We start from the raw sequence: 27,966 nt of genomic DNA on the forward strand, positions 1-27,966 counted from the left end.
TCTGTGGGAAATGGTGTAAGGTCAATCACTATACATGTGCTACCACTGGGAAAATGACAGGCATTCTTTACTATACCCCTGTCATCACCATTCTACAAGAAAACAAGGGAGGAGCCCTGGGGGTGGGAAGGACCACAGGCTACAAGAGGCTAATCATTGGCTCATTTGAATCACATGGCTGCTTTTGGAATTGTAATTCATACCGTATTTTTTTCCACCTCCAGCTCCTCCTCTCTCCTTGGTCTGTTCTGAGACTGGCAGAGCAAGACCCAGATATGGTGTAGAATAACAGGAAAGAAACGAGAAACCTAAACGGCATGGAGGAAGGCCAGTATTGAAGGTATGGAAATGCGCCTTTGTGTATTTTTGAAAGGCATTTTTTATGCCTTGCTGCTGCCTCTGTTACTCTAAACCAGCCTCTGTCAGCACTGGAGCGTATGCTTTTTGTTAGAGTGTGTGTGCATGATCCTATGTGAATGCGTGTATGTGTGTGTGTTGGTATGTGTGGATTCTCTGCAAGTGTTGTTAGTGTAAGTGAGTGTGTGTGTCTGTGTATGTCATAGTGTTTGTGAAATGATTTCACTGTTTGTGTGCCATAATGTTTGTGAACTGTTGTCACTGTTTGTGTGGGTAATATGCTGTTTGCTGTTTGCTGTCACTTCAATATGCTCTTCCATATTTTGTATAGGTTTTTGCATTTTACTTGCATTTCTCAAGTGTATCAAGGACTGATTTCATTAAAATCGTGGAAATCTTGCCAAATGGTCCCTCAAGTTTTGAAAGTACTGGTTGAGAAGAAAACAAATGCCATCTCTAATATGACTGTCTCATGACAGATTTTTGTATCTGCCTTCACAATAACGTAAATCATACCTGCCGCCCTTCCAACTAGTGCACTGAGCAATGCCGAAAAGGTGGGATCCTATTGGATGTTTGAGTTGAAAAATCAGTGAGTGAAGGCCTGTAGAAGTTGAGCACAGACAGACCGCATTTACCTAGATTAAAAACTTGGACCTGTAACGTGTATAAAATTTCCATTTTAATAATTTAGCTGATGCCCTTACAGCGACGTACAGTACTGAGTGCATACATTTCCGACCTGTACTATCATAAAAGATATTGGATAGCTACTGACAGCAGAGGCACTCAGCGGAACTCACTGAGACTCAATGTGTCGTTAGGAAGTCAGCATGGACAGTCTGCAGTGCCTCCAGTTTCCCCCTCTGGGCAATGCAGCTGGTCTGTAACGGGTGTAGAGGTCTAGGAGCACATGAAAGTGATTACCAGACACCCCCCCACTCCTTTTTACTTTCAGGTGTGACCGCCCTGGGTCCTCCTGCTCCCTCCCTATGGTCCCTTAGCTCTCTGTCTCTCTCAGTTTGCAAAAATATTGCCAAACTCACAGGAAAATTAACCAAGCTCAGAAGTGGGAAAATATCTAAGAAGTAAACATCAAATCAAATTTAGACATTTCAAATTATACTACTGATTAGCTGTTTACAGGTGCAAAAAGTATAAACAATATATAAACAATAAGTGAAAATAAATAGATAAATATTTATGCTTACAATGTTTGTTGCTCCACTGGTTGCCTTTTTCTTGTGGCTATCTTGCTGCTGTGATTGCGCATAGTAGTATTTTGTTTTACAGATGGTCGTTTCCGGGGTTTGATTTGTTTAATTATTTGTGGGTCTGTTTGGTCTGTGGGAAATATGTGTCTAATGAGCTTAATCAGTTGACAGGAAGTGCAGCTCTGTTTCCACCTCATTTTGTGGCCAGTATGCAAGTTTTTCCTCGATAGCAAGGACATGCTCACCGAGTCTACGCATTTCCATGCTTTTGCTTACTTATGGGTCAGTCACAAGGGTTTGGTACTGCCACTGTGTACCCTGATCATGGGAAGGTAGCATTATAATTTGCTCAGATATGTTGTAGGTTATTTAGTTTCTCTGAATTAGTTCTCTTTTGGTTTTCTCATGATTTGGTTGGGTCTAACTGTTTCTGTCCAGGGCACCGTCATGACAACTGGGGGTGTTGTAGGTGCTGCAGGCCCCCTGTTGTAGCCCCAGCACGCCCTGACGAGATTTGGAAATTCCTCATACAGTTTGACTGCTACTGATGCATACGTGTAGTTCATCTGTCCGTCGTCGACAAATCACGTCCCTACTGTTGATGGGCGCATGTTATCTGTCCATCATACTGCAGATTGCATACCGACAAGCGCTCGACCACTTTGAACAACCCCACATCAAAACATCGCCCCAGTGCCATTGATCTGGGGCTGTGTGGTCTGTTTGTGAATAGAGCTCCAAGACCAGCTGATAATGACCGGTTTTACACAACAACCGTTTTATTTAGATAAACTAAATTTACAATTCCATTAACTAAACTGTGATGTTTGTATTGGATACCTTTTTATTGTGTATATAAAGGAACATTTTAATTTCTTCCTGTCACCTTCAGAGATAACATACTCCTTACGGTTATTGAGGTTTAAACATGAATGTGTCGCTCAAATTCATTTTAGACATATGGTGAGGTTAGAGGTCAATGGATTAATTATTTGTAATCCTATTCCCCTAAAATCTTTGAGTATCAGTCTAATATTCTGCTTGTGTGCTCGTCTGAAAATGTTCTCAACAATAGGTCCTTTTGATGCTGCCAATAGGAACATTTCTGAAAAGTCATGTTAGCTAACTGAACTCAATAGCTTTTTTGGTAAAACTTTATTTTGAGAGTCAAAAAAACATTTCTGTAGATGCTCTACATATTACCTACTGTCTATCAGTAACATTTGAACTCACTATCTACTAATCCATAGCCTAATCTTAACCTTTATTCTAACCGTAACCTTTCCCCATTATCCTAGACCTTAGGAAGCAGTTGCTTATCAACAGAAGGTTTGTTGATATTATTACTATATTACTATAGAACATCTACAGATGGGAATTGGGTCTCTCAAAATAAAGTGTAGCAGATAGTTGTATTAAATATTCATATTACAAAAATGTATTAGGGAATTTTGTGTGCCATTATAGGTGGGACAACTCATGTTAGGTTTGATTGTTACCAGCCTGCAAACAATGAAACTGCAGTCATTCTCAATATCCTTAGGATTGATTTGAATAAATGTTACTATAGTCACTTGTTTTATTGAGATCAAGCACACACATGCTGGAGGTGAAAGCATTCCCTGGCCAACAACCACTATTGAGCTTGCAGACCTAGAACAAGGAGCATGTAGAACATCCATCCCAGGCAGCGCTGACACCTGTTTGCTGTGCAAGGGATTGTCAGTGTACTGCTACTAGGATTCAGACGCCTGTCCAGTTGCACGGAGAGGCAGCGACTTTGAAGTGTGCAGGTGACATTGGTAATTGAAATAGGCTTCTTCCCTTGGGACCTGTGGTGAGTGATGCATCTTCAGCCCCACCCATAGTCCAAACATATTTTTTCTACTACTCTCTTTATGCTTCCTGAAGGGCTTTATTGGCATGGAAAATAGGTCTCCATTGCAAAAGCCCACGAGAATAAAAATAAAAATGTTAGGATTTTAACATGACACAAAACATTTTGAAAACGCCTCTGTCGCTAACACCTTCTTCAAAGTGTTTGCAGTGAGGCCTCCTCATTTTCAAACTTGCATGACGTGTGGTGTACATTTCATTTGTTATTGCGTTTGTTAGGTCGAATGTTGATTTTAGACATGAAAATATTGAATGGGCAGTGGATATGAGTCCAGGCAAGGCAACAATTTCCTAAATCCCTTAACAGTCCACCCACACACCATACATTTCTTACCTTGAGTAGTAGCTAATTTGTACATTAATAGACCTGTGGAATAGATTACTTTTAGTCTTCACTACTCCCAATGAGTTTCCTCATTTTAATGTGGCTATTGCACATTTTCTATCCTTAGGCACATTGGTACCACACATGACTAAACCGGTCAGTCCTTTATTGCTTTCATATCAGTGCTTGACTTGGGCCGAAACGGTCCAGAACAGCGTTCTGGTACTTGTAATTTGAGGCAAACAATATTCTAGTAAATTTTTTAGGCAAAAGAGCAATCTGTGACATCTGGGATAGGATACTTAAATGGAACAAGCCTTATTAACACATACATTTTGATGAACATAGTCTAATGTAGTATTTGTCAGTTCATGAACATATCTTAGCCAGAGTCAAGCGTTGTTTCAAGTCTCAACAGTTGAATACCTTCGCCTGAATAAATCCTGTATATGATTAATAGGTGCATTGCGACTGATGGTTTATGAATGATGACCCTCCGAAAGGGGAATGTAATATATGACATTGAAGGGAGGAGCAATTCAGATGAGAATGACAATCACCATCCCTCTTCTTGTTTCACATTAGCCAGAGTACAGGGTGCTGCAGTTGCGCTCTCACCAAGCCTCTCCCTCGCTGCATAGCGCCACAATCAATGAAACCAAGACAACTAAGGGTGTATATCACTCTGCCTTTTCTCACACAAAATACCCTCCTCTGGCTGACAAAGCAGGCAGGTTTATTGGGGGGATCTAAAGGAAATGAGGGTCACAAATCTTCCCCTTCCTGCCTGCCACAGAGAGAGAGGGTTTTCCCCTCACACCACTCGGCCTCCTATAAGGGTCGACACTACCTAACAAAGTCCTGAACCACACCTATTTCACTTGAAATCGGATTGGAAAAATAACCGTAGCCTAAACCCTATCCTTAAATGTAAACCAACATGCTTTTCGACTGTTGCCAGACAAAAGTCAGAAAATCTGTATTGTATATCCTAGCGTAGTCACATAATTAGGTCTCTTAAGCTCTAGCTGAGGTCACTGACATAAGTTAACAATATCTATAGTTTACATGGCCCCTTCTAGTGTCGTGGGCTTCATATTTACACTTATTACATTACTTTATTATATCCACTACAGTCTACAGATATTAATGTTGGGATGCTGCAGCTGTACATGCAGCTATACTTTCATGGCCCCTCATTAACCCATGAAGTGGAGGCGGGCAACCATGAACTTCTGAAGGACAGATGCATCTTCTCCAGGACCTTCTGTGCTTCGTTCGTAATACGATATTGAATTTCAAATAACGCGTGTGAAGGACGTTTGCGATACGATACCACATTTAAAATAAGGTTTGGCTGTGCTGCGTGTCCGTTGTTAGTGGAAGGAGGACACCCCACCGTGTTGGAAACTGCCCTGTGCTGACATAGAGACAGGACTGGAGATGTCAGCACTGACACCATTCACCTGCTCACCCCTTCTCTATCTTTTTGCTGTCAGGGGAAACAAGCCCTTATGTCTCATTGTCCTTGGTAGACTTCTGTTTAAAGCATTCATTAGAAAAAGCCTGCCATGTGTTCATTTCACTCATGTCTATAGCCCTTTTAGGGACAGTTTGACATTTTCTTTGGTCAGTATAAAATGAGGGAGGTTGTGAATCTTGTCTGCTCTGGGTGAGGTTGTTCGTTTCTGGCTCAGGGGTAGGTACTGATTGCGATTCCTCTTTTACCTTGGCCATTTTGAAGGTTTTGCTATTGTTTCTTCATCTGCTTGTATATAAATCCTCTATCAAATTGCTTTGTTAATTCCCTCTGATTCTACCAGTCATGTATCCTGTCTTATTATGCCACAGGACAATATAGTCAACCAGCCATCTGTCCTGTCTTACTATACGACAGGAAAATATAATCAACCAGTCATCTATCATGTCTTATTAAACCCTAGGTTAATATAGTATACCAGTCATCTATCTATCCTCTAACTAAACCATCAGTGAATATAGTCTCTTCCAATAAACTATTAATGCTGACCTCTTACTAAATCCTTAGTGCACCAGTCAACTGTGGATTCTGCATATTTTCCACATAGTGGCTACAGTGGTCGATGGATTGTTTGTTAGATCTTCAATAGATTAACAAGCAATCAAAATATATTATACAAATTATTCAAATCAGCACCAACTGCCTATATATACACAAGATATAGATCTTAAAAAGCTCCTCCTATGTTAGCCTATACACCACAAAGCAATTACTAATTGTATAATTGTTTCAAAGGTAGTATACTAGAATTAATCTTTAATGTAGTATTTTTGTGTAAACTGCAGCAGAAAATGTAAATGTGGATGTTTCATTCTATTCAGTTCACCAGTTTGTCTGTAATTCAAGTCTTTGCCCTATCACCTCTCAGAGTGGTCTGGCAGATTGGGGCTAGAGGTCACGTCTGAGGGGGCTACCACGACCATGTTAACAACACTACGCCTGTGTTTTATGAGACAAGCAAAATATTTTCTGGCTTTTTATTGGTTGCTAGCTATGGGTGCAGCCTTGCAGCTTATTTTCAAACTAAAGACAAATCCTCCCACCCCTTTTCTCTGTGTTACGTATAGGAGTATCCAACGGAGCAGTCGCTGTGGATTGTGGGAAGTGGAGGCAAGGGAGCCATGCAGAATGATGCCCATGGCTCGGCGGCCGCCAGCACCAGCACTACAACTCCCACCACTGTTACTGGTACCCAGGTCACTACTAGTAGCACTGGGAGGCCAACTCTGCCCCACATCTCTGTTTATGCTGGGATCCCAGACAGACAGACTGTCCAGGTATGGTAGTAACGATATCTTGTACAGTTGTGTTCTCAATCCTTTCTAGTATGGTGGGTATGGTTGAACACTTTTCAATATAGAAGACTCTTTGTATTCCCTTGTAGCCGTTGTCAAGTGGATTCCTATTGATGATGTGAATACAGACTGGGGGAATACTATTGTCAAAGGAACTGGAGTTATAAAATAGGATTTCAAATGGATTTGATCCTAACTCCTTTCAGTAGATTAGATCCAGGTGAATTTGCCCGGTCTTTACTGCCATCTATTGGCCAGTTTAAGATGCCAGCCGTTAGTCCATCATAAACTGTCAGAGAGGTTCAGTGTTAACATGTGATGTTCAACAGATTTCATATCAGAGTATGAAGGCCGTTCAATGCTTTTCAGACACTCATCAGACCTGTTCATGTACCAGTGTTAAAAGTGTATAAACATGTCAGTATTGCTCATTATGTTAATACCGTCCACTGCTGTAACATACAGTCGGACTTGAAGGACTACATGAATAATAACTCGGTGGTCCTAATATATGGAGGACTGAAAATCTAGAAGGTCATTGGTCAACCCACTCCATCTCAGTCTATTATTGTGCAACTCCACATGGACTGTCAATCAACTTTAAATGCAATGACATCACTGGTGGCATGGGTTCCCTACTTGAGGTGGGAGGGGCTGGTTGCTCCCAAAGACAGAACAGCTCTCTTATGTGCTAGGCTGGTGATTCTTGGTTATTGAGGATTAGGTTGTTTCAGGATCGCACAGCCTCAGAGATGAATTTTGTATTGCAAGCAGTGGTGTCGTTAGCCCTGGGCATTTGGGGCTATAGCCCCGGACCTTTTATGAATAGCCCCGGATCTCAAATTGACCAAAAAGAATAATAATAAAAAAAAATAGCCCCTGATCTATTCATCTATTATTCTGATCTGGCATTATGACAATGTAGGCGTGTAGGCTGCTAGCGTGTACATCGAAATGTTTTGCATGTACATTCAAAACCCTGTACTTTCTGTGCCGAGCGGGGCGGGGGATGGGCTAAGCCCCGAATTTATTGTGATTCTAGCGACGCCTCTGATTGCAAGTGATGCTGAGTTGGTTCTAAATAAAATTAAAGCGATGTATCTTATCTATGTCCATGAAGAGAAAGAGGCAATCCCATGCATTGTTTGTTTTAGAGTTTACTGCAGTATTCTGAAGAATAAAAAGATCCCCAAAGTATGGTACATAATATTTTTGTATCTGAAAAAAAAATATATAGACTAGATATAAAAGGTCTACAAGCCCCTGTTAAAATGCCAGGTTCTTGTGATGTAAAAGAATGAGACAAAGATAAATCATGTCAGAACTTTTTCCACCTTTAATGTGACCTATAATGTGAACAATTCAATTGAAAAACCAACTGAAATCTTTAAGGGAAAATGTTTTAATAAAAAACTCACAATAACCTGGTTGCATAAGTGTGCACACCCTTAAACTAATACTTTGTTGAAGCACCTTTTGATTTTGTTACAGCACTTTTTGGGTAGGAGTCTATTAGCATGGCACATCTTGAGGTGGCAATATTTGCCCACTCTTCTTTGCAAAAGTGCTCCTAATCTGTCAGTTTTCGAGGACATCTCCTGTGCCAGCCTTCTTCAGATCACCTCACAGATGTTCAACTGGATTCAGGTCTGGGCTCTGGCTGGGCCATTCCAAAACGTTAATCTTTGTCCGTTGAAGCCATGCTTTTGTGGATTTGGATGTGTGCTTTGGGTCATTGTCGTGCTGAAAGGTGAACTTCATCTTCATCTTTCTAACATACGCCTGAAGGTTTTGTGCCAAAATTGCCTGGTATTTGGAACTGTTCATAATTCCCTCCTCCCTGACTAAGGCCTTGGTTCCAGCTGAAGAAAAACAGCCCCAAAGCATGATGCTGCCACCACCATGCTTCACTGTGGGTATGGTGTTCTTTGGGTGATGTACAGTGTTGTTTTTTGCGCCAAACATACCTTTTGGAATTATGACCAAAAAGTTCAACCTTGGTTTCATCAGACTGTAACACATTTTCCCACATGCTTTTGGGAGACTTGTTGTTTGTTTTTGCAAACATCAGCTGGGCTTGGATGTTTTTCTTTGTAAGAAAAGGCTTCCATCATGCCACCCTACCCCATAGCCCATTCATATGGAGAATACAGGAGATTGTTGTCACATGTAGCACACAGCCAATACTTACCAAAAATTCCTGCAGTTCCTTTAATCTTGCTCTAGACCTCCTGGAAGCCACCCTGACCAGTTTTCTTCTCCTTTTCATCAATTTTGGAGGGATGTCCAGTTCTTGGTAATGTCTCTGTTGTACCATATTTTCTCCACTTGATGATGACTCTCTTCACTGTGTTCCATGGTATATCTAATGCTTTGGAAATTATTTTGTACCCTTCTCCTGACTGATATCTTTCAACAATGAGATCCCTCTGATGCTTTGGAAGCGCTCTGCAGGCCATGGCTTTTGCTCTGAGATGCGACTAAGAAAATGTCAGGAAAATCCTACTAGAACAGCTGAACTTCATTTGTAATTAATCAGAGTCACTTTAAATGATGACAGGTGTGTAGTGACTTCTATTTAACATAAGTTTGAGTGTGATTGGTTCATTCTGAACACAGCCACATCCCCAGTTATCAGAGGGTGTGCACAATTATGCAACCAGGTTATTCTAAGGTTTTTATTTTTCATGTTTCCCCCTCGAAGATTTCAGTTTGTTTTTCAATTGAATTGTTCACATTATAGGTCACATTAAAAGTGAAAAATGTTCTGACATGATTTATCTTTGTCTCATTCTTTCACATCACAAAAACCTAGCATTTTAACTGGGCTGTGTAGACTTTTTATAGCCACTGTATCACTGGTGTGTTTTAATAAAAATGAAAAATAGAGTAATTTAGAGTGTACTGTAGTGTAATTATTCTTCTGAATAGTCGAAGTAATCCTGATCTTTTCTATAATTTAAACCACAGCTATGAAAAGGACCGGTTTGCATGCTTTTTCCGATGTATGGTTTTGGTCTAGTGTAAACAGAGGCCCTGGTGACCCAACCATTGTGTGTGTGGAGCCAGACAGGCAGTGATAGAGTAGTTCTGGTCCTCTAGGGGTCAGGGAGGGCTGGGGGGTTTGCTGGAGAATGTGGCTTGGCTGTCAGGCGCCTCTGACAGATGAGTTCTGGGTGACTGGGAGCACTGACCATTGGTGTCAGACACTGCCCTTCTGTCCCCCACACTAGGGCCACTTCTCTCTCTCTATGCTCCTTATCTTCTATGTATATCTGGGCATCTGTCCCTTATCTTCTATACATATCTGGGCATCTCTCCCCTATCTTCTATATCTGTCTGGGCATCTCTTCCTAATCAACTATATCTATCTGGGTGTCTTTCCCTTATCTACTATATATATTTGGGTGTCTGTCCCGTATCTGCTATATCTATCTGGGTGTCTTTCCACTATCTTCTATTTATGTCTGTCTCTATCCCTTATCTCCTATATCTATCTGTGTTTATATCTTATCTCCTTCATCTTTTTGTCCGCTTTTTTTTTCTGTATATCTACTATCTATTTCTCTCTACCTCTATCATCTCCGTCTCAAAAGTATTGGTGTCTTCCTCCACCTCTGTCTGTGCAGGTGATTCAACAGGCTCTTCACCGACAACCCAACACGGCAGCCCAGTACCTGCAGCAGATGTACGCAGCCCAGCAGCAACACCTCATGCTTCAGACAGCAGCGCTCCAACAGCGGCAACAGAGCAACACTCGGCTCCAGAGCCTAGTCGCTGTGCAGCAGGTCTGTCTGACTGGTGTATTGTATGTCAGTGTCTGTCTGACTGGTGTACTGTATGTCAGTGTCTGTCTGACTGGTGTATTGTATGTCAGTCCTGTCTGACTGGTGTATTGTATGTCAGTGTCTGTCTGACTAGTGTATTGTATGTCAGTGCTGTCTGACTGGTGTATTGTATGTCAGTGTCTGTCTGACAGGTGTATTGTATGTCAGTCCTGTCTGACTGGTGTATTGTATGTCAGTGTCTGTCTGACTGGTGTATTGTATGTCAGTGCTGTCTGACTGGTGTATTGTATGTCAGTGTCTGTCTGACAGGTGTATTGTATGTCAGTGCTGTCTGACTGGTGTATTGTATGTCAGTGATGTCTGACTGGTGTATTGTATGTCAGTGCTGTCTGACTGGTGTACTGTATGTCAGTGTCTGTCTGACTTGTGTACTGTATGTCAGTGTCTGTCTGACTGGTGTATTGTATGTCAGTGTCTGTCTGACTTGTGTACTGTATGTCAGTGTCTGTCTGACTGGTGTATTGTATGTCAGTGATGTCTGACTGGTGTATTGTATGTCAGTGTCTGTCTGACTGGTGTATTGTTTGTCAGTGCTGTCTGACTGGTGTATTGTATGTCAGTGTCTGTCTGACTGGTGTATTGTATGTCAGTGTCTGTCTGACTGGTGTATTGTATGTCAGTGTCTGTCTGACTGGTGTATTGTATGTCAGTGTCTGTCTGACTGGTGTATTGTATTTTAGTGTCTGTCTGACTGGTGTATTGTATGTAACTGTCTGTCTGATGTCTGATGCTACAAACAGAATGCAATAAAAAAAAATAACGAAGACAAAAAATCCAGGGTGTTTCTGATATAACTATCAGGTTAAATGTCCTACAATACATTATATTGTGGAACTGAAATCAGGTCAATCTTACCAAAGCAGTGGTTTTGCTGAAGTTGACCTTGTACTACACAATGCTGTCCTGATCCCCAAAGAATGCCTCTGTTTTAGACACATTTTGATACATTTATCTCCAATGTCATGCACTCTGTGATTTATCTTTTACTGTGTATTATGATATGTTTGATCTTGAAAATATGATAGCTGGACGTACAGGGGAAGGGCTGATAAGTGTGGACTCCTCAACTGTGTTTTCATCTTAAATTACATAGACAGCACTGGAACTGATTTGCATTGTGGTTTAATTCTTGTTGTTTAGTTCTTTATAAAACATTGAAAAGTGATGATTGTATCACATATGCCCAGTGAGAGTATTATGGGGAATAAGGTGCATATTAAATTATTAATTACAGGGAAAGACAGTTTAGCCAAACAAACCCATTCAAAACCAAATAATGTGACCGAGACCTTATTTTCAAAATGAGTCAATGCAAAGCCGCTGTTTGAGACTCCCCAAAAAAACATCCACATGCTGCAGCTCTTGCCTCCATGTTTACCCATGATGGAGTTGCTTCCTGTGGGCTGATGTAGGGCTGACACAGGGCGGATGTGTGAATAGAAGGAGATCCCTATTTGCCTCTCTCTCTCTATGAGAATATCCCAGGCTTCCTGATCTCTGACAGTGATGAATGTCTGTATACCAATGGGACTCCAAGGCATGTTTTGGGAAATGAGAGAAAGTCCAAAAACAGGAATATAAAGGTTGGTTAACTCCTATATGATAGCTCTCCCAGTATGTCCAAGTAAAATGCCGGCTGAATTAACTTTAAGGCCTTACCAATGTCTTTGTATCTATCCTGGGGTTCATGTTTTGTTTAGACATCAGAAATGGACCTCAACAGGGTGTCATTGAATGGAAAGTATCTCAATAGGCATGTTTAATAGTTAACTTCAGGAAAGAGATAAATGAATCATACATCTGTCCTCTTGACAATGTGAATCAGTAGGACATGACAGCCTGCAGGTATCATCAGCTATAGCTGCAATGGGGCATGTATTAGCTCCATTACAAATATTGCTAAAAAGTACTCGTGGTTGCTCACTATTAGCGAAGTGAATATTGCTGAATAGTTCCCTCACATAACTTGAAAATGTTCTCCTCTTGGGTCCTGGCTGGTCAACATTACTTACTGCTCAGTCCCTCCCTGGAGGCACATCTTACATTCTGAGGGATGTTAAATTCCATTATAGAAGGTTACACTAGAGGGCTAAGTATCTGTCCATTATTATTTGGCCTGTGTTTGCCCTATGTAGTACCAAATTGCAAATCCTTTTAAATAGTAAAGTGGGTAATGTGGCTTTTCCAAGCCAGAACCACTCATTGAGAAGAAGTCTATTTCCTGTTTCTGTGTCCTGAGTCAACTTGATGTTCAAGTACATTCTCTGAACAGGACAAGTCTATTCTATTACAGTGTGTACTTATAACGGACAACATACATTTCAGTATGTTGCAAGGGGGTACTAAGTATCTGTTGATGGTTTTGGTATTGCTATGTTTCTCAGGCTACCATAGGGGCAGGAAGGCAGAGCTTCAACCAGAATAGGAACCATTCTCAGCAGACAGGTTCCACACAGAACACTGTGAGTAGAACTGATTACGCTTGTCCACTTGGACTGTCCTTGTTTTGTCTCCTTGTGTCCTTGTATCCTAGTGCTAGTTCACATCTTGGTGTATGAACCATGCCCATTTTGCCATGTTTGTTTCTGCATCTCTGTGTATTTCTGCATTTGCTTGTGTCTTTGTGAGGGAACAAGCTTACACAACGCTCATTGAAGAAAAATGTCCTGCACAGTTTTGTTTGATATTGTGTGTAGATATGAATGTACACTGTTACCAATGGCATTCTCTACTAGGGAAATCTGGCCACGGCTCCAACAGCAGCCCCACTAATCAGCAGAGCCCAGATTGTTAGCACCGCCCCCACCTGTATCCCCCAGCAGGCCATGCTCCTGGGAAACTCCCCCAGCCCGATCCTTACTGCCAACCAAGCTCAGATGTACCTGCGGGCTCAGATGGTAAGACAATGACACACAGCTCATATTTGTCATATTTACAGTATGTCATGTACATATCTCTACTAAACTAGATGGGGCCTCTTCATCTGTATCAAAAAGGTTGTGGCTGAAATTGTTTTATTAAAAAAATAAAAATAACATAACCACCAAATCGTACTTAATCTACTTCATGCTTTCCAGATTGTCCAATATTTCCTTTATGTCACCAGCATAGATATAGAACTGAGGCACATCAAAGGGCTATTTAAGATGAAGACAAGACTCAAGACTTGAGTCTAAGTCATGTTTTTTACTGCCAGAATTGCAAAAGGTCATCATATGACTTTTGACCTTCTGCCATAATGGGCATTATTTTTCATAGTAACCATTTCCCTTGTGAAAATATCAAGCAACGTGATGTCTTATCCATCTTAGATCAGAGTTTTGCCATGGAAGAAAATGCTGTAGTCGTGTAGTTCAGGGATGGTGTGATCCAGTTGAATTGCATCATTGGAAATATGCATTGCTTTAGTATTTTAGCAACATTACCCCACCCACCTAAGATGCCCTGAGCTGGTTCTGATTTGGTGCAGTGTTAGCAATAATATACCGTATGTTTTGTCCTTCGCCCCCCAGCTCATCTTCACCCCAACTGCTGCTGTTCCCATTGTACAGTCAGAAGCCTTGACACAATCAGCCACCCACCAACAGTCTGTTAGTCCACAGGTAATGTTCACCACACATGTGCACTCACAACCTGATTAACAACACTTCCACAGAAATAGGTGCCCCAATTACCACACCACACACAGTCACCACACAGACAGTTAACACTATGGGAGAAATCACAGTTGGTCCTCGTTCTGTGCAGAGAGGAAATGTGTAAACAAATGTGCTTACATTAAATAGGACTCATCTCCACAATAAGGCATTTGGAAGCCTGAAATAAATGTGAGAATTAAACGTTTTATAATTAAAATGTTTTATAAATCTGGGTGTGCGTTTCTTTTCTGCTGTAACAACATCCAATTCAAAGAGTGCAATGTCAGTTGTCACATGGTTTTCGGGTTAGGGAGCTGAGAGAATACACTTGAGAATCCTTGGTGGGAGGAGGGGTATCAAAGAGGGGGCTTTTCCAAGCAACTTACAAATTGGCATTGTCCCTGGTCACTTATTGGTTTCTGGGTCCCTGATGAGAAGTGGATCAAGGAGTCAAGGAGAAGACAGACTTATTCCCAACTGGGTTTCTCCATATGTTATCTTCTTTAATCTCCTGTTCCCTGCCGGTGCAGAACCTTGCCAGCGGTAGCCAGCAGGGGACTCCCTCCTCTCAGCTCCAGGGCATGTGTCTCAAACCGATGTCTGCAGAGGACCAGCTCAGGAGTCCCAACCAGGTGCCACCAAGAGCCAGGCTGGGGCTCCTTGAGGCCCATTCAGAGGGAGGGCCGGAGGGCGAGGGCCGTTTGGAGCTGAGTGGCCACATGGTGAGCGTAAGCAGCAGTGTGACAGCCGTCAGCAGTAACCACTTCATCAGCCCAGGTAGGTTCCACTCAAAACAACCTGGTCAAGGATTCCATGGCCAAACACATGTGGTTGACATGACATTAAAAGTATAGGTTTAATAGTAATTGTCATATGGGTGGTTGACGTGACATGGCCTTTTTGAGGGTCAAACGCTAATAAATACAATTTCAATTAGCCCCAAAAAAATGTAATACTGTTCAGAACATACTGAACATTCATGCAATTCATCACTTACTTCATGTTCAACCAAACATGAAAAACCTCATATGTGACTGTCCCAAGCATGTTTCACAGTTTAAACTTGAATAAAACTAAGGAAAAAAAATGCAACTCTCCTCAATTAAGTACATAATGATAACACAGATCTATTTGTGAGTTCCAGACATAATATTTTGAATCAGCTCCAATCAAAAGGATTTTGTCCCAGAAATGGATATCACATGGTGTGACACTATTCTGTGATATTTAAATGGCCAGTTGTTTGTTAACCCTTGGGGAGGAGGGGTTCTTGTTCAATCAGGAAGTACTGAAAACACCTCAGTAGGACATAAAAGGGTTACGATGTGAGTTACGATGTGAGTTTTCTCATGTCATTTTTTTCAATAAATCTAATCTATTAGACACTCCCCCTTCAGTATCCTTTCCAAGTGTGACCCTTTGCACATAAAAATTTAAAAGATAAAGGGCTTTTTTTTGTGGTAATTATTACTTTTAAATCAATGTTAACATTCTGGCAGTGTGTATGCTGCATGGATTGTAGCGCATAACCACAAAGCCCAATATTGTGCTAAGTGCAAGAAACCTCATGATATGACACTATATCATATTGTGTAAGAGGTGTTGCTATGATCCATTTGTCACACAATATGATATAAACTGTATTTTCCTACACACAGAATTATTATTAATTTGAACTAACAATGTATTCTTGTATTTTATCCAAGATTAATTATGTTTTGTTCTTTTTACACTTTTTTTTGGTCTATCATCACATAAAAACAAGCGAACTAGACTGAACCATAGTTTTATAGCCAGGCCGGCCTTGAACGCCTTGCTAATCCGAATGTAACCTATTGTTTTACCTTAGCGCATCATTTGTCATACAGTACTTACTCATTACTAACCTAACCTTGTTTATATGACTGATTTTACTTAGGGGTAATGATGAGTAATTAATACGTACCAGTAGTTTATATTCAACAGATTTAACTGTAAACAATTACTTGTGATACTATTTTTTATTAGTGTGTTCCTCACTAGAAATATGGTTCTACTCTAGTCCTATGTCCGATAACCATGTACAATACAATGTTTAGTGGCACAATGTTTCACACCTTTTTGTGACTGTTCTTAAACTGGTTTTGTTTGAATGTTAAATGCATATAATACATGTTTTTGCATTGTCAAATTGTAGTGTGGTGTGGAGTGACACAATATTATTTGGTTTGACATTAAGAATTGAGAGAGAAAAAGGCTTTGTTAGTGATAAATCATAAATCTCTCAATGGAACACATGTAAAACAGTATCAGCAAGAGACATACAAATTAGATTTATAACAGGGTTTGTCGTAATGAATCTAAATTGTATTGAAAGATTGAGAGCAGATGTCTGACTTTGCACAATGATTAAGAATAATAATACAAAATGTAAGGAATTTTCACAAGAAAATGCTGCATCTCAAGATAGTAATGATAAAGAATTATGATTAAGTGAGTTCCTTAAGAAAGGTAAATCCCATGTTCATCTTACATGCAGTAATTTTAGGCTCTAATAATACAAATTGGTGAAGAAATTCAGATTCCATTACAAAATCTTAAAGGCCACATATATTTTTGGATATCTAAGAGTTAGTAATAACACATCTCAATAATTTTCATGCCTAATATTTGAAGTATATATTTTTTCAGGCTTATATGTTAACGACCCGTGTAAACCTGAATGTTGGTGGATGACATTGTCATGAACATGATACCTGTGCTGTAATTTGTCAAGATGAACACATTTGGATAAGTGCAACGAGTGACAACTTAAAAATCCATTTTTTTTTTTTTTTTATTATAGAGACATTACATTTCATAAGTAAAGTAGTTAGGGCATGTGTAAATAGCTGTATTTCAAAAAAATTTAAAATGGTAGTACAGTAAGGTTTGAAAATATTTGTATACTGACACAATTTTCATAATTTGGGCTCTGTACGCCATCACAATGGATTTGAAATTAAACAACCAAGATGCAATTGAAGTGCAATTGAAATTTTGTGTTGCTGAGCTCATCAGTGCGTTCTTTTTTTCTCAGAATGTACCAAACTGTTGATTTGGCTGCTCCTAATGTTTCTGCTATCTCTCTGATGGATTTTTTTTGCAGCCTAAGGATGGCCTGTTTCACTTCTATTGAGAGCTCCTTTGACTGCATGTTGTGGGTTCACAGCAAGAGCTTCCAAATGTGAATGCCACACCTGGAATCAACTCCAGAACTTTAACCTGCTTAATTGATGAAGAAATAACGAAGGAATAGCCCACACCTGTCCATCCAACAGCTATTGAGTCAGTTGTCCAATTACTTTTGGTCCATTGAAAAAGAGGAGGCTGCATATTAAAGAGCTGTAAACCCTTCCTAAACCCTTCCTCCAATTTGGATGTGAATACCCTTAAACTAAAGCAGAGAGAGTGCACTTTAAGCCTATATCCATTATTTAACATTATTTAACTTGAATATATTAAGGTAAACTGCCAAAATAACAAAACTTGTGTCAGTGTCAAATTATTTCAAATTATATACATTGTAAATGTAAAATGTCTGGCCAAAAAGAGCGGAGGTCCAAAATCCTGTTTTCAGGGGGAAATGGACTGGTTGAAGTTGCCTTTATCCTTGAAAAACAGATGTTTCAGATTGAATCTGGAGACTCTGCACAGGGTTATCAAGTGTTACCCCCATTCCTTCCAATTTGTAGCTGGTCTCATCGCAGCAACTACGAGCGGGGTCAGGGGAGGTGAAGATCAGCATGTGTTCTCTCAAACATGAATCACCAAGCCATACCGCTTGGTATCACACTATGTGTTTAACAAGAAAGTCTGCAAAATCAACATATCTGGTTTGACTGTTGACCTCCCTCAGCATGGAAGCGCCAACCCGCCACAAGGAGGTTCTAGTGTCAGATGAGACAAGGAAAGCCCTGCCTGTCCCACCCTCTGGCTGTTCCTGATGTTGTGGGGTCAATTATAAACCGCTTATTGGGGCTGCCGGGTAACACCGCTGTGACTTACTGTAAGATCAAACAATGATGTAGTGGTGCCTCAAACTCAAGGATGTTTTTTTTTTAAATGGTTGAATAGTTCTTTTTGTATTACAGTTAAGTTATATTTCCATAGCACATCAGGGTTGCAGAGGGTCATCAGTATTGCATATTCAAGAGAAGGCTTTACAGACCATCTCTTTATTATAGAGACTACCCAATCCTCATGGACCCATTAACAGAGGAAATATATTGTTATTAGAGGACTAAAGGCTCCATGCATTTAAATATTTACGCATTAGTTATTTTTTCCATGTTCAAATGAACATTAAATCAATAAATATTAATGAGGCAGTGGTGTGGCACAAATACATATAAATCACAAATATTCATATTCTATCAATTTGATACATATCAAGTATATATTTACAGTATCTTGATTTGTTTGACCCAGAGGGATGAAATTTGGCACACATGCACAGGTAAATTAGGCTTGCAAACACTTGTGACATCTTAAACATAATTTGCAGAACTTTGTCTTGGAGAATGATACATAATTTACAAAAACACACTGATTGGCCCAGGAGGGTGGTTCATAATTCATGGGAAAGACATTTATGGGTTGCCTTGTTATATTACGCAGAATTATTTGGATATTTACTATAGTTATAGACTCCTCAACATCCACCTCTACTTCCTGTGTGAATTATGTAACAGTCAGTGAAGTTGTGTGTATTATGTGTAGTCAGTAATCCAAGTCTGTCCATCTATTTATTAACACATTTATAAAGAAATGTGAACATTGTTGTAAGTTGGATGAGAAGGAGAGACTCCACTAAATGTTTTCCTCATGAGGATCTCATTAGCTGGGAAGGGATCTCCCAAACAGCGTCTTACACAGTCAGCTCCTTCCTGCGGCACTAGAGCTTTAAGCCAACGTAAGCAGAACCAGACTGTTCCTGTAGTGAACCTAAAGGTGAAGAGTATAAGGCTGCAGCAGAGGCCATGTCTGAAGGCGTATTCTACAGGTCTGAGCCTAATGAGCAACTACCAGATGGGGGCTGGCTAGGGGTGATCCCATTCAATGTAGTACATCCTCCTGTATCACCATTTGTGCACAGGAAACCCTTCCCCCTGTCTCAAGGCCCCAAATCAATAGGTTAATAGGTCAAAGGCAGGAAGTTCTGTTTCTGATTAGATTGCATGCCATGAGAGGTTGTGGCACTGTTTTGCTGAAACTTGTTTGGTAGTTGTTTTTATTAGGTTATTTTAAAAGGGTGGGTTCAGGCACAGAATGTTGTGTGCTGGGTTAAAAAAAATATATATTGATATGTATAAAAACTAAAAGTAAACTGCAATCTGGACAGAATGTTTCATCACTGAATTGAATGCAAAAGTCATATTGCACAAGAACGCTGCTACAGAAATGTTGCTCCTCATATCCTGTAGAAGCATCCTCTATCACATTCATGTGTGCCTGGATGAATGACTGGAACAGTTTCACCAGCATTTTATTTAATTAATGAGCATACTTTCTGGTTGAGAAGGCAGTTGGATGGTAATGTTTTATTTTATTCAGAGTTTTGTTTGAATTTGGGTTTTGCTTTCCTAAATGTCTTTATTCCCACATAATATAACAGACTTCAGTGCTGGCAATATAGTGATGTGATGTGGTGGCGATGTTTTCAAAAAAGGGCACCTAGTCTTTAAGTATTATCCTACTAATGGCAATCAATGGCTCCATTCCACAGATTATTATTATATCCAGTTCTCATGGTCTGTGTTTGTCATCAGGACACATGTTTGGATCCTAAACACTTCTGTTGTGTGGCAGACACTCATTCCAGGCTTGACTGATGGACACTATACAAGGACATGCCAAGGACTGTCTGTGTATTTGTGGATGTTTTTGATGTGCTATCCACTTTAAGCAGTGGGCTGCTGCATTTTATTTGTCAATCGTTGAAAGGAACGTTGATTATTTTAGTTTTAAGCAAATGCTAATAATGATGTGTGTGTTGTTTTCACAGCGTACGCTCAAATCCAGACACACCAGCTTCTTCAACAGCATAAACAGCAGCAGTTTGTGTTCCAGCAGCAGAACCAGTCCAGGCAGCTTCCTTTGAGGGGCCATACCCCAGCGCTGCACACAGCCTCCATCCAAAGCTGCTCTCAGGGCCAGACGCTACAGAGCCTGGCTATCCATCCAAAGCCCATGCAGGACAGTGTCCCTGTGCTGTCCAAACCCCTGGTCTCTGGCCCTGTTCCCAACCAGCAGGCCACTATCTTCCACTCCACTGTCAGCCCCCAGATCCTTAACCACAACAGGCCATCAGTGATCCCCCAGAGCCTGGCTGCCCATCTGCCCAATGCCAAGCTAGTGCCGCTGGCTGCGGTGAACCTCCAGATTCAGCCGACGGCATTAACTGTGGCCTCTCAGCTGGTTCAGGATGGTGCTGTAAAGCTGCCCACATCTGAGGTAGTCACAAAGAACAGCCCCAGTCTTCTCGTACAGCAGCGGACAGCCCCTCCTACTGTCGAGGCCATCACTTCTGAACATTGCCCATCGGACCCTAGCAACACCGCCACATCCACTGGAGGTAGATATTATAAGGTTGCATCCAAGTCATTGTACTTTTGAACTGCCAGACACTGGCTGTTAAATTTGATACATTACTGTGTTGTCCCATCCACTTGCCCATCAACCAACCCAAGAGGTCCCTTACTCATGTCAATATCTGTAAGCTGGAGCAGCCTGCGCAAAATGTCCGTGTTCACTACAGTGCCTTCCTCAAGTGGAAGACTAAATATGTCAAGCCCCAGTCCATTGTTCTGCCCTGCCTCCTGGCCTAAAGTGCGAGCTTTATCCATAATTAAGGGAAAAGAGCTGAGCTTTGTTATTCCCCTAATGGGATGTGGGGAGAAAGGTGCCCTCCATATCTGGCAGGTGTGTCAAACTGAGGCCAATCAAATCAGACATGAATCATGTAATTAAGGAGGCTGGTACTCAGCAGATCCTGAAGAGTGTTTCCACTTCAACTGGACTGCTCCAAATGATATCAGAACAATCAGGCTGTAAGGCCACAAACAATAGCTATTAGGGGATCATTATTGCAAACTTGATCTAACCAGTCCAGTGATGCATAATTCCAGTGTCAGAAAAACTAACTATGACAAGTCATACAAGCATTTGAGGAACAGAGGCCTCTACACCCCTTGCTCTGGCAAAACGCTACACAGTGGATGTTACATGACGTGATATAGAGAACGGCAGTGTATTCACTAGATTCTATGAGGGGCATGAGACGATTTTATTTGGCCCACTTAGGTGTCATTGAAAAAAGTTTCACTTATTTTGATATTTTGTGTTTTCATCACAAACCAGACCATTAACCAAAGTCAAGTCAAATAATTTTTATTGTCAAATGCACAAAACAACATAGTGTCCTTCTGAGCAGGGAAATTCATATGACATGGCACGAGACATCTACGCAGTAGCATTAAGTAAAATAGAAAGCAAACATTTTTTAAATATACATAATGTAATTATGCGATTACAAAGAGTGTAGAAAAGGGGTCTATGGACAAAATGAAAGAAATATTAAATATTATGAACATAAATGTATAGTGCCTATGAATGGTAAATTAAATATAAATTAATGTCAATTGTGTAAAACTGAAGAGAAAGCGTTATTGACTTGTCAAGGAATGCCCTCTGTTAGGGAAAATGAAAAACAATTTGTATCCGAGTAGTCTCTAAAGCCAGACGGCCACATCCGGAATCTATCTCTGAATGGTTACAGTTAAGACCAATATCAGAGTGGTTGAACTGTGACAAGTTATACTCCATGTGTTGTAATGAGTTGAATAGTATCAGGTTGTTTATGGAGCTAACAAGAGAAGGATAAAAAATTGGAACCAGTGTCATGTGGGACGGGCTGAACAGAATGGTAAGCAATAGATCTAATTATTATTCAAATATTATTTTAAATGTTTGTATTGCCACAGTAAAAACCTGATAATAAGCAAGTTTTGCAGTTTTCAATGTGTAAACCCTCGAATGTCTAAAACGATATCAAATGGATGTAGAGTCAATAATAAACCGTTACATTTGCAGGCCCTTTTCTAGATTTGTACTGACTATAAAATACGTGTGGCCCTCTTGAATTTCTCAGATTTCACATGTACTCAGATTTCAAAGCCACAAAGCTAGATTCCACAGCAAAGTCACAATTGGAAACAATTTAATTGTTTAATTACAATTGAACAGTTTTATTACTTTCTGGTTTTAATTTATGATTACCCTAGTCGAAAAAAAAATTGTTAAAAGTGTGATTAACGATGTATGTTTACAGTCCCATTTTAAAAAGACAAATTGCATAAATATCAAGTTTGACTTAATCTAAATTAGTCAACCGTGCAGCATAATATCTCCGTTTGAGTTATCAGGTAATTCTCTATTTCCCATTGTAATACATTAGTATATTCAATGCACAAGCTTTAACTTCCATCTTGCCAATGTATTTCTGAAATAATGTTGTAAAACTAGATTGTACTAGAAAGCAGTAGGAGGGAAATATAGATTCAACCAATCAGAGAAGGAGTCCGTTTGAGACACTATCCGCCATTGGATTACATTCTAAGTTGCTCAGGCTTTATTTCCTTTTCAGTTCCCGGATACAAAGGGGATTTAAGTGTATAGTAGCTGCTGCAGGGGTAATATTAACGGAACAAACTGAAGAAAAGAACAAGAAGTGTGAATGTGATTGCATTGCTTGTGTAACATCTACTCATGTAACGGGTGCGTATTTCCAAGGAATCTTTGTAAATTTTATAGCACATGATTGTTGCTTCATATTGCCTTGGCGGAGAGTATATGAAAGGAAGGGTTGTTCGAAGCAGTGGAACAAAGGGGTGTGCTTTCGATCCGTATTGACCATTGTTGGGATCGCTTGAATCATAGCGCCTATGTTTGTAATTTCTGTTGTAGTGTGTTTCTCAAGTTTTTGTTAAAAAGTGGCCAAATTAAATTTTTAACCAAATGTTGATGAAAGCTTTGCATTTTCAAAAATCGAAATAGAGTTAATAAACAGCGTTCGGAATGGTTATTAATACAGGACAATTATTTTGATTGCCTGTTTTGTTGACGTTTGTTGAATTTAGTGTTTTGTAGAATGAACTGCCTGATACCGACGTTTCCCTTTTATTTACTCACAAATACGTAATTTTTATGCCTAGCAGGTCAGGAAAACGCTGAGCGGCTGAATGCGCAACCAGGTGCAGGCTCGTTTCCAGTCATGACCTCAGGGAATGGGAACAATGCGCCCACGGTGACAGGCAGCACCCCCCAGAATGGCGAGAACAAACCGCCCCAGGCCATTGTGAAACCCCAGATCCTCACCCACGTTATAGAGGGATTCGTGATCCAGGAGGGAGCGGAGCCTTTTCCTGTATGTACAATACTGAAAAGCTTTCCCACTATGGGCACGTGGCTGCCCTGAAGCACAGTCTCAATCTCATGATAAGCTTTTTCCGTGTCAACTGAACCGTAAAGACAGTGTGGCCATTATTTCGGTTGGAGAGCACGTCCCTCTAGTGGACAAAATAAGACATCATATCATTCGGCTTTGTAAAGCAAGCTTGTGTGATGTCTGCCCTTTCAGGTGGAACGTCCGCTATCGTTACTGATCGAGAACCTGAGGAAACACAAACAGCAGACACAGTTTGATTCAGAGAAGACCACTACCTCCTCCAACAGCACCACTGACTCTGATATGGAGGACCTCTCCCAGCAAGGTAAAAGACCAGGCAAGGAATAATTTCCCGGTTACACAGTATGCAGCCCATTCTGGATTGTGTCAATGGTTATCAGTTTAATTTCCCAATTTTGCTTGAATTTAAGCATTAATGCTTCTGTAAATTTGGCACTTTCTCCTTGAAACAGGCGGTAGAACTATTTAGCCATGGCAATCACTCAATGCCTGTCATGTTACTGCCCACCTTATTAATTATAATTTCAACCTGCTGTTGCTTTGCAGAACTGAAGCAGCAGCAAGAGAAGCCCACTCTGACGTGTGAACTGTGTGGCAGAGTGGACTTTGCGTCTAACTTCAAACGATCCAAAAGGTTCTGCTCCACAGTGTGTGCTAAACGGTAAGGCATTGTGTAAAGTGCTATAGGACTATCTGTGTTGTATTTATTATGCACCAAATGGACTGCAATAGGGAGAGTATTTGCACCTGTCCGATTTCATTTTCTGTTAAGTACCTTTATCAGAGCTGTTGTCTAATGAACACCTACACTTTGAAAATGAAAAGGACATATTCTGCTACAGTAATTACAGTATTAGTACATATGCTTAAATGCAGAAATAAATCAATGTCTTACTCTAAAATGTTGCCTGCAATTTGTTACTCTGCTTCGTCCGTGTTAATCCACAATTTGATAACATGAATGGCTTGTTCGGCCCATGAAATACTTAACTATCCAAACTACTAAATGATCAATTGTTGTTGTTTTTCCTGTCTAATTGTGTGCAGGTACAATGTGGGGTGTACAAAGCGAATGGGCCTCTTTCCCAATCGACAAACCACAATGGAAAAACTGAAGAAGCAGAGAACATCCATCGGGAACCACCAGAACTTGCGCTCAGAAACTAAAAAACAGGTGAAAATGCAATGTACACCGATTATATAGTATGTGACTTTAAAAAAAAAATATATATTTCCATTAAGGCCTTATTTCTGTTAATTTTTTTTTCAGAGTGTAACAACTGGCCAACAGCCTGGTAGTGGATTGAGAGTGTCCAGCCACCCCTCTCACCCTGGCCATGGGGAGTCCAGCCAGTGTTCCGACATGTCCAGCTATGAGGGTCCACCTTCGCCCCCCCTGTCTGCGGCCAGCTCCGGTGCCCCCAGGTCCCAGGTGAGCCGAGGACCGGAGCAACAACAGCCCCTCTCCCAGCACTTCCTGCCCAGCGACCCCGCCAAGTGGAACGTCGAGGATGTCTACGAGTTCATCTGCTCCCTGCCAGGTGGGTACGGCCACCTTGGAAAATTCTGAACGATGTTTAAATAGGAGCAGCACGGTTCATCAACCTTATTACTGGTGATATGCTTTTGTTTTAGCAGAGTAGTGATACCTAAACACACTTGAAAGTGTTTTGCTTAGTTCATAAAGTCCGGGGATTAGTGAACTGACCACTTTCATAAACAGCCAAGTTACACTGGAGGAATATTTAGAAAGTTGCCTGAAGTCTGGTGGTTGTAATTTTTTTAATTACTATTATTATTACTAGTTATAAAGCTAACTGGCGAGTTAACTGGTCACCTTTTTCTTCCCAGGTTGCCTGGAGATTGCAGAGGAGTTCCGCTCACAGGAGATTGATGGCCAGTCCCTGCTGCTGCTGAAAGAGGACCACCTCATGGGCACAATGAACATTAAACTTGGGCCTGCGCTCAAGATCTTTGCCCAGATCAGTATGCTGAGAGACTCATAGCCGCTCCTTTCAGTGGCCACTCTGCACTGCACGAAAAGACATGGACCCTTGAACCCTGAACACTGACCATGTGTAAGCCTGCCACTCTGGCTGGTCGGTGCCAGAATCCTAGGATATTGCTGTTGGAGTTTAGAGCTTTGATTCTGTGGACTGTCCCCTATGCTGTGCAACAGTTGTTAGCTCCTGTGTTGTACTGTGCACAAGTAGCTCCCCCAGCCAGACTCAAGTGTACAGCAAGGTGGTGGTTCAGATAGGACATAACTAGTAGTTAAGTGAGTTTCTAAGAACTGTCAGGTAGTTCCGTGTGGATAACTCTTCCATAGATAATATATTTTTGGTTCTTGACTGGAAATTGGCATTTTTGTCTCGCCTATTACTGTGTTTTGAGTTTAGTTAGAAACACCATCCATTGCACAGGACTATACTCAAAATGTTACAGTTCATGCCTTGAATGGGTGGGATGTGATACTCAAGTATTTTTTTTTTAACATAAATTCCCAAAAGTATCCTAACAAACATTTTTATTGTTTTTGTAAAGAAAATGTTTCTTGTATTGCTTTTAAAAAGAAATTGGGTGTTTTGAGGATTGTCAGTCTGCACCTAATTGATTGTTCTGTGTCAAGATTCATCCTACTTCTCTGAAGGCCCAACTAGCATCTGTTGGGTCTCTGCCTCTGGGAATGTAGGCTCAAGTCATTTAGCTGATGCTCTTATCCAGAGCAACTTACAGTAGAGTGCATACATCTCATCATTCTGGAAATAAACATACTGTTATGAAGTCAGTGGAAAAATATTTTCTGTAATTACAAGTTTTCTGTGTTCTTGTGTGATGTACTACTAGTGGTCTGATTGGTTGGGAACAAGGTGGAGGGATGTTCCCATTCATTTGTGGGTGGAAAACTTCAGTGAAATTTTAATAGATTCTTGTGGGTCTGAATCTCTTCGGGAATTCCTTTTTTTGTATGTTTTGTCAGTATTGAATTAACTAAAGGGAGAGTTCACACAAAAAGCAGATCTTAATAGATGGAAATCACTGAATTTTTGTTTTGTTTTTGGCCATCACTGCACACTGCAACATGTTTAGCTGGCTTTATAGACTTGAGGCCTGTGGTAACACTCGAACCAAAGCGTCATTGGCATAATGTTTGTATCTGATGTTTAGTAATAGAAGCTCATCCTGAATTCTTCCAAGTTCTAAACTTGTAGGTTGAATATTTATGGCACCTCTCTTATACCAGATTTTGTACTTCTAAAAATAAAACCTTTCCAAGGTGTGTGATTTTCTGTACAATTGTCTGCAGGTTTATGAATTGTCATTGATTTAGAATTTGCAGTAGCTACTGATTTAAGCCCATATAGGAACAACTTCCGTGTAAATGGATTGTATTGAAATACATTTTGAGCAGGATCTCCTACACTGTAATATCAGTTAATGACAGCTGAAAGAATGAGCTATTCAGCAGGATGGTACTATTAAAAAAGACAATCACATATGCTGCGCTATTGTATATGACTGACTGCTGTGAAACCTACTAGAAGCTGGTATGGTGAGGAAAAAAATACATTATAGCAAGATAGATTTTCATCTTTGTTCTTATATTGATGAAAATTGATGATAGAAAAGTGAAATAACTGATGTATTTTAGAACTGTTGGCAATTGTCCCTTTCAGCAGCCTGTACAAACAGCAAATGTGCGGATCTCACAGGCATGAAAATTGGAAGCCACAGTTGCTGTTCACAAACAACCAACACAATGACCATAATTCATCTTCCCATATAAAAAATACCCCAAACATATTTTCGGCTGTTCAGGTTTCTCCATCCACACGGGACTCCCTCTACCTCCTTTAAAATTACACTTTGGAGTCTGTCCATGTGTTCATAACTCGATGAACCTTGTGTGGTATTTACCATGTGCGACAGGGAAATAACCAATTGAAAACACCTATAAATAATAATTACTAATGGAATTATTACTTCAATCATACATAGACCCTGACTTCCATATGTTGACCTTTAACAACACCTACTGAATTTGTTTTTCACTCTTTAGTCATTTAGCAAATGTTCTTATCCAGAGCAACTTACAGTTAGTGGATTAGCTTAAGATAACTAGGTAAGACAACCTATCACAACTCCATCAAGGATACTGTGTATCCCTTTGGCAACATATGTATCAGCAAATGTAATGCATGTTGGAAAAAATCAAGGTTCAATGCATTAAAAAACATTTTTCCTTTGTGTTGTACAAGAACTTTCAAATGTTTTTATCTGTGTTATTTTCTTGATACTTGCTGGTTAAAAATACAATATAAAATGTAGAGCTCTTTTTACTACACAATTCTTTTCAAGAAAATAA

General features: G+C 40.4%; 1 protein-coding gene across 2 annotated transcripts; it reads left to right on the top strand.

Annotated features, from left to right (window-relative positions):
* Nucleotides 1–233: 233 nt before the first annotated feature.
* Nucleotides 234–26,894, top strand: phc2a (polyhomeotic homolog 2a (Drosophila)). Of its 2 annotated transcripts, XM_010875610.4 has the most exons (14): nt 234–340; nt 6,400–6,609; nt 10,257–10,415; nt 12,860–12,937; nt 13,211–13,372; nt 13,988–14,077; nt 14,644–14,890; nt 20,139–20,708; nt 23,350–23,558; nt 23,772–23,904; nt 24,147–24,261; nt 24,648–24,774; nt 24,871–25,141; nt 25,452–26,894. In XM_010875610.4, exons 2-14 carry the CDS (start codon nt 6,454–6,456, stop codon nt 25,604–25,606), a joined length of 2,472 nt encoding a protein of 823 aa, XP_010873912.1. In that variant the 5' UTR covers nt 234–340; nt 6,400–6,453; the 3' UTR covers nt 25,607–26,894. The 2 variants fall into 2 exon arrangements, with proteins under 2 accessions (XP_010873912.1, XP_012991979.1); XM_013136525.3 differs by lacking the exons at nt 234–340; nt 6,400–6,609; nt 10,257–10,415; ... (3 more) ...; nt 14,644–14,890; nt 20,139–20,708 and adding an exon at nt 22,634–22,909.
* Nucleotides 26,895–27,966: the final 1,072 nt, after the last annotated feature.

The sequence above is a fragment of the Esox lucius genome, chromosome 12 (assembly GCF_011004845.1).
Source record: "Esox lucius isolate fEsoLuc1 chromosome 12, fEsoLuc1.pri, whole genome shotgun sequence".
NCBI lineage: Eukaryota > Metazoa > Chordata > Actinopteri > Esociformes > Esocidae > Esox > Esox lucius.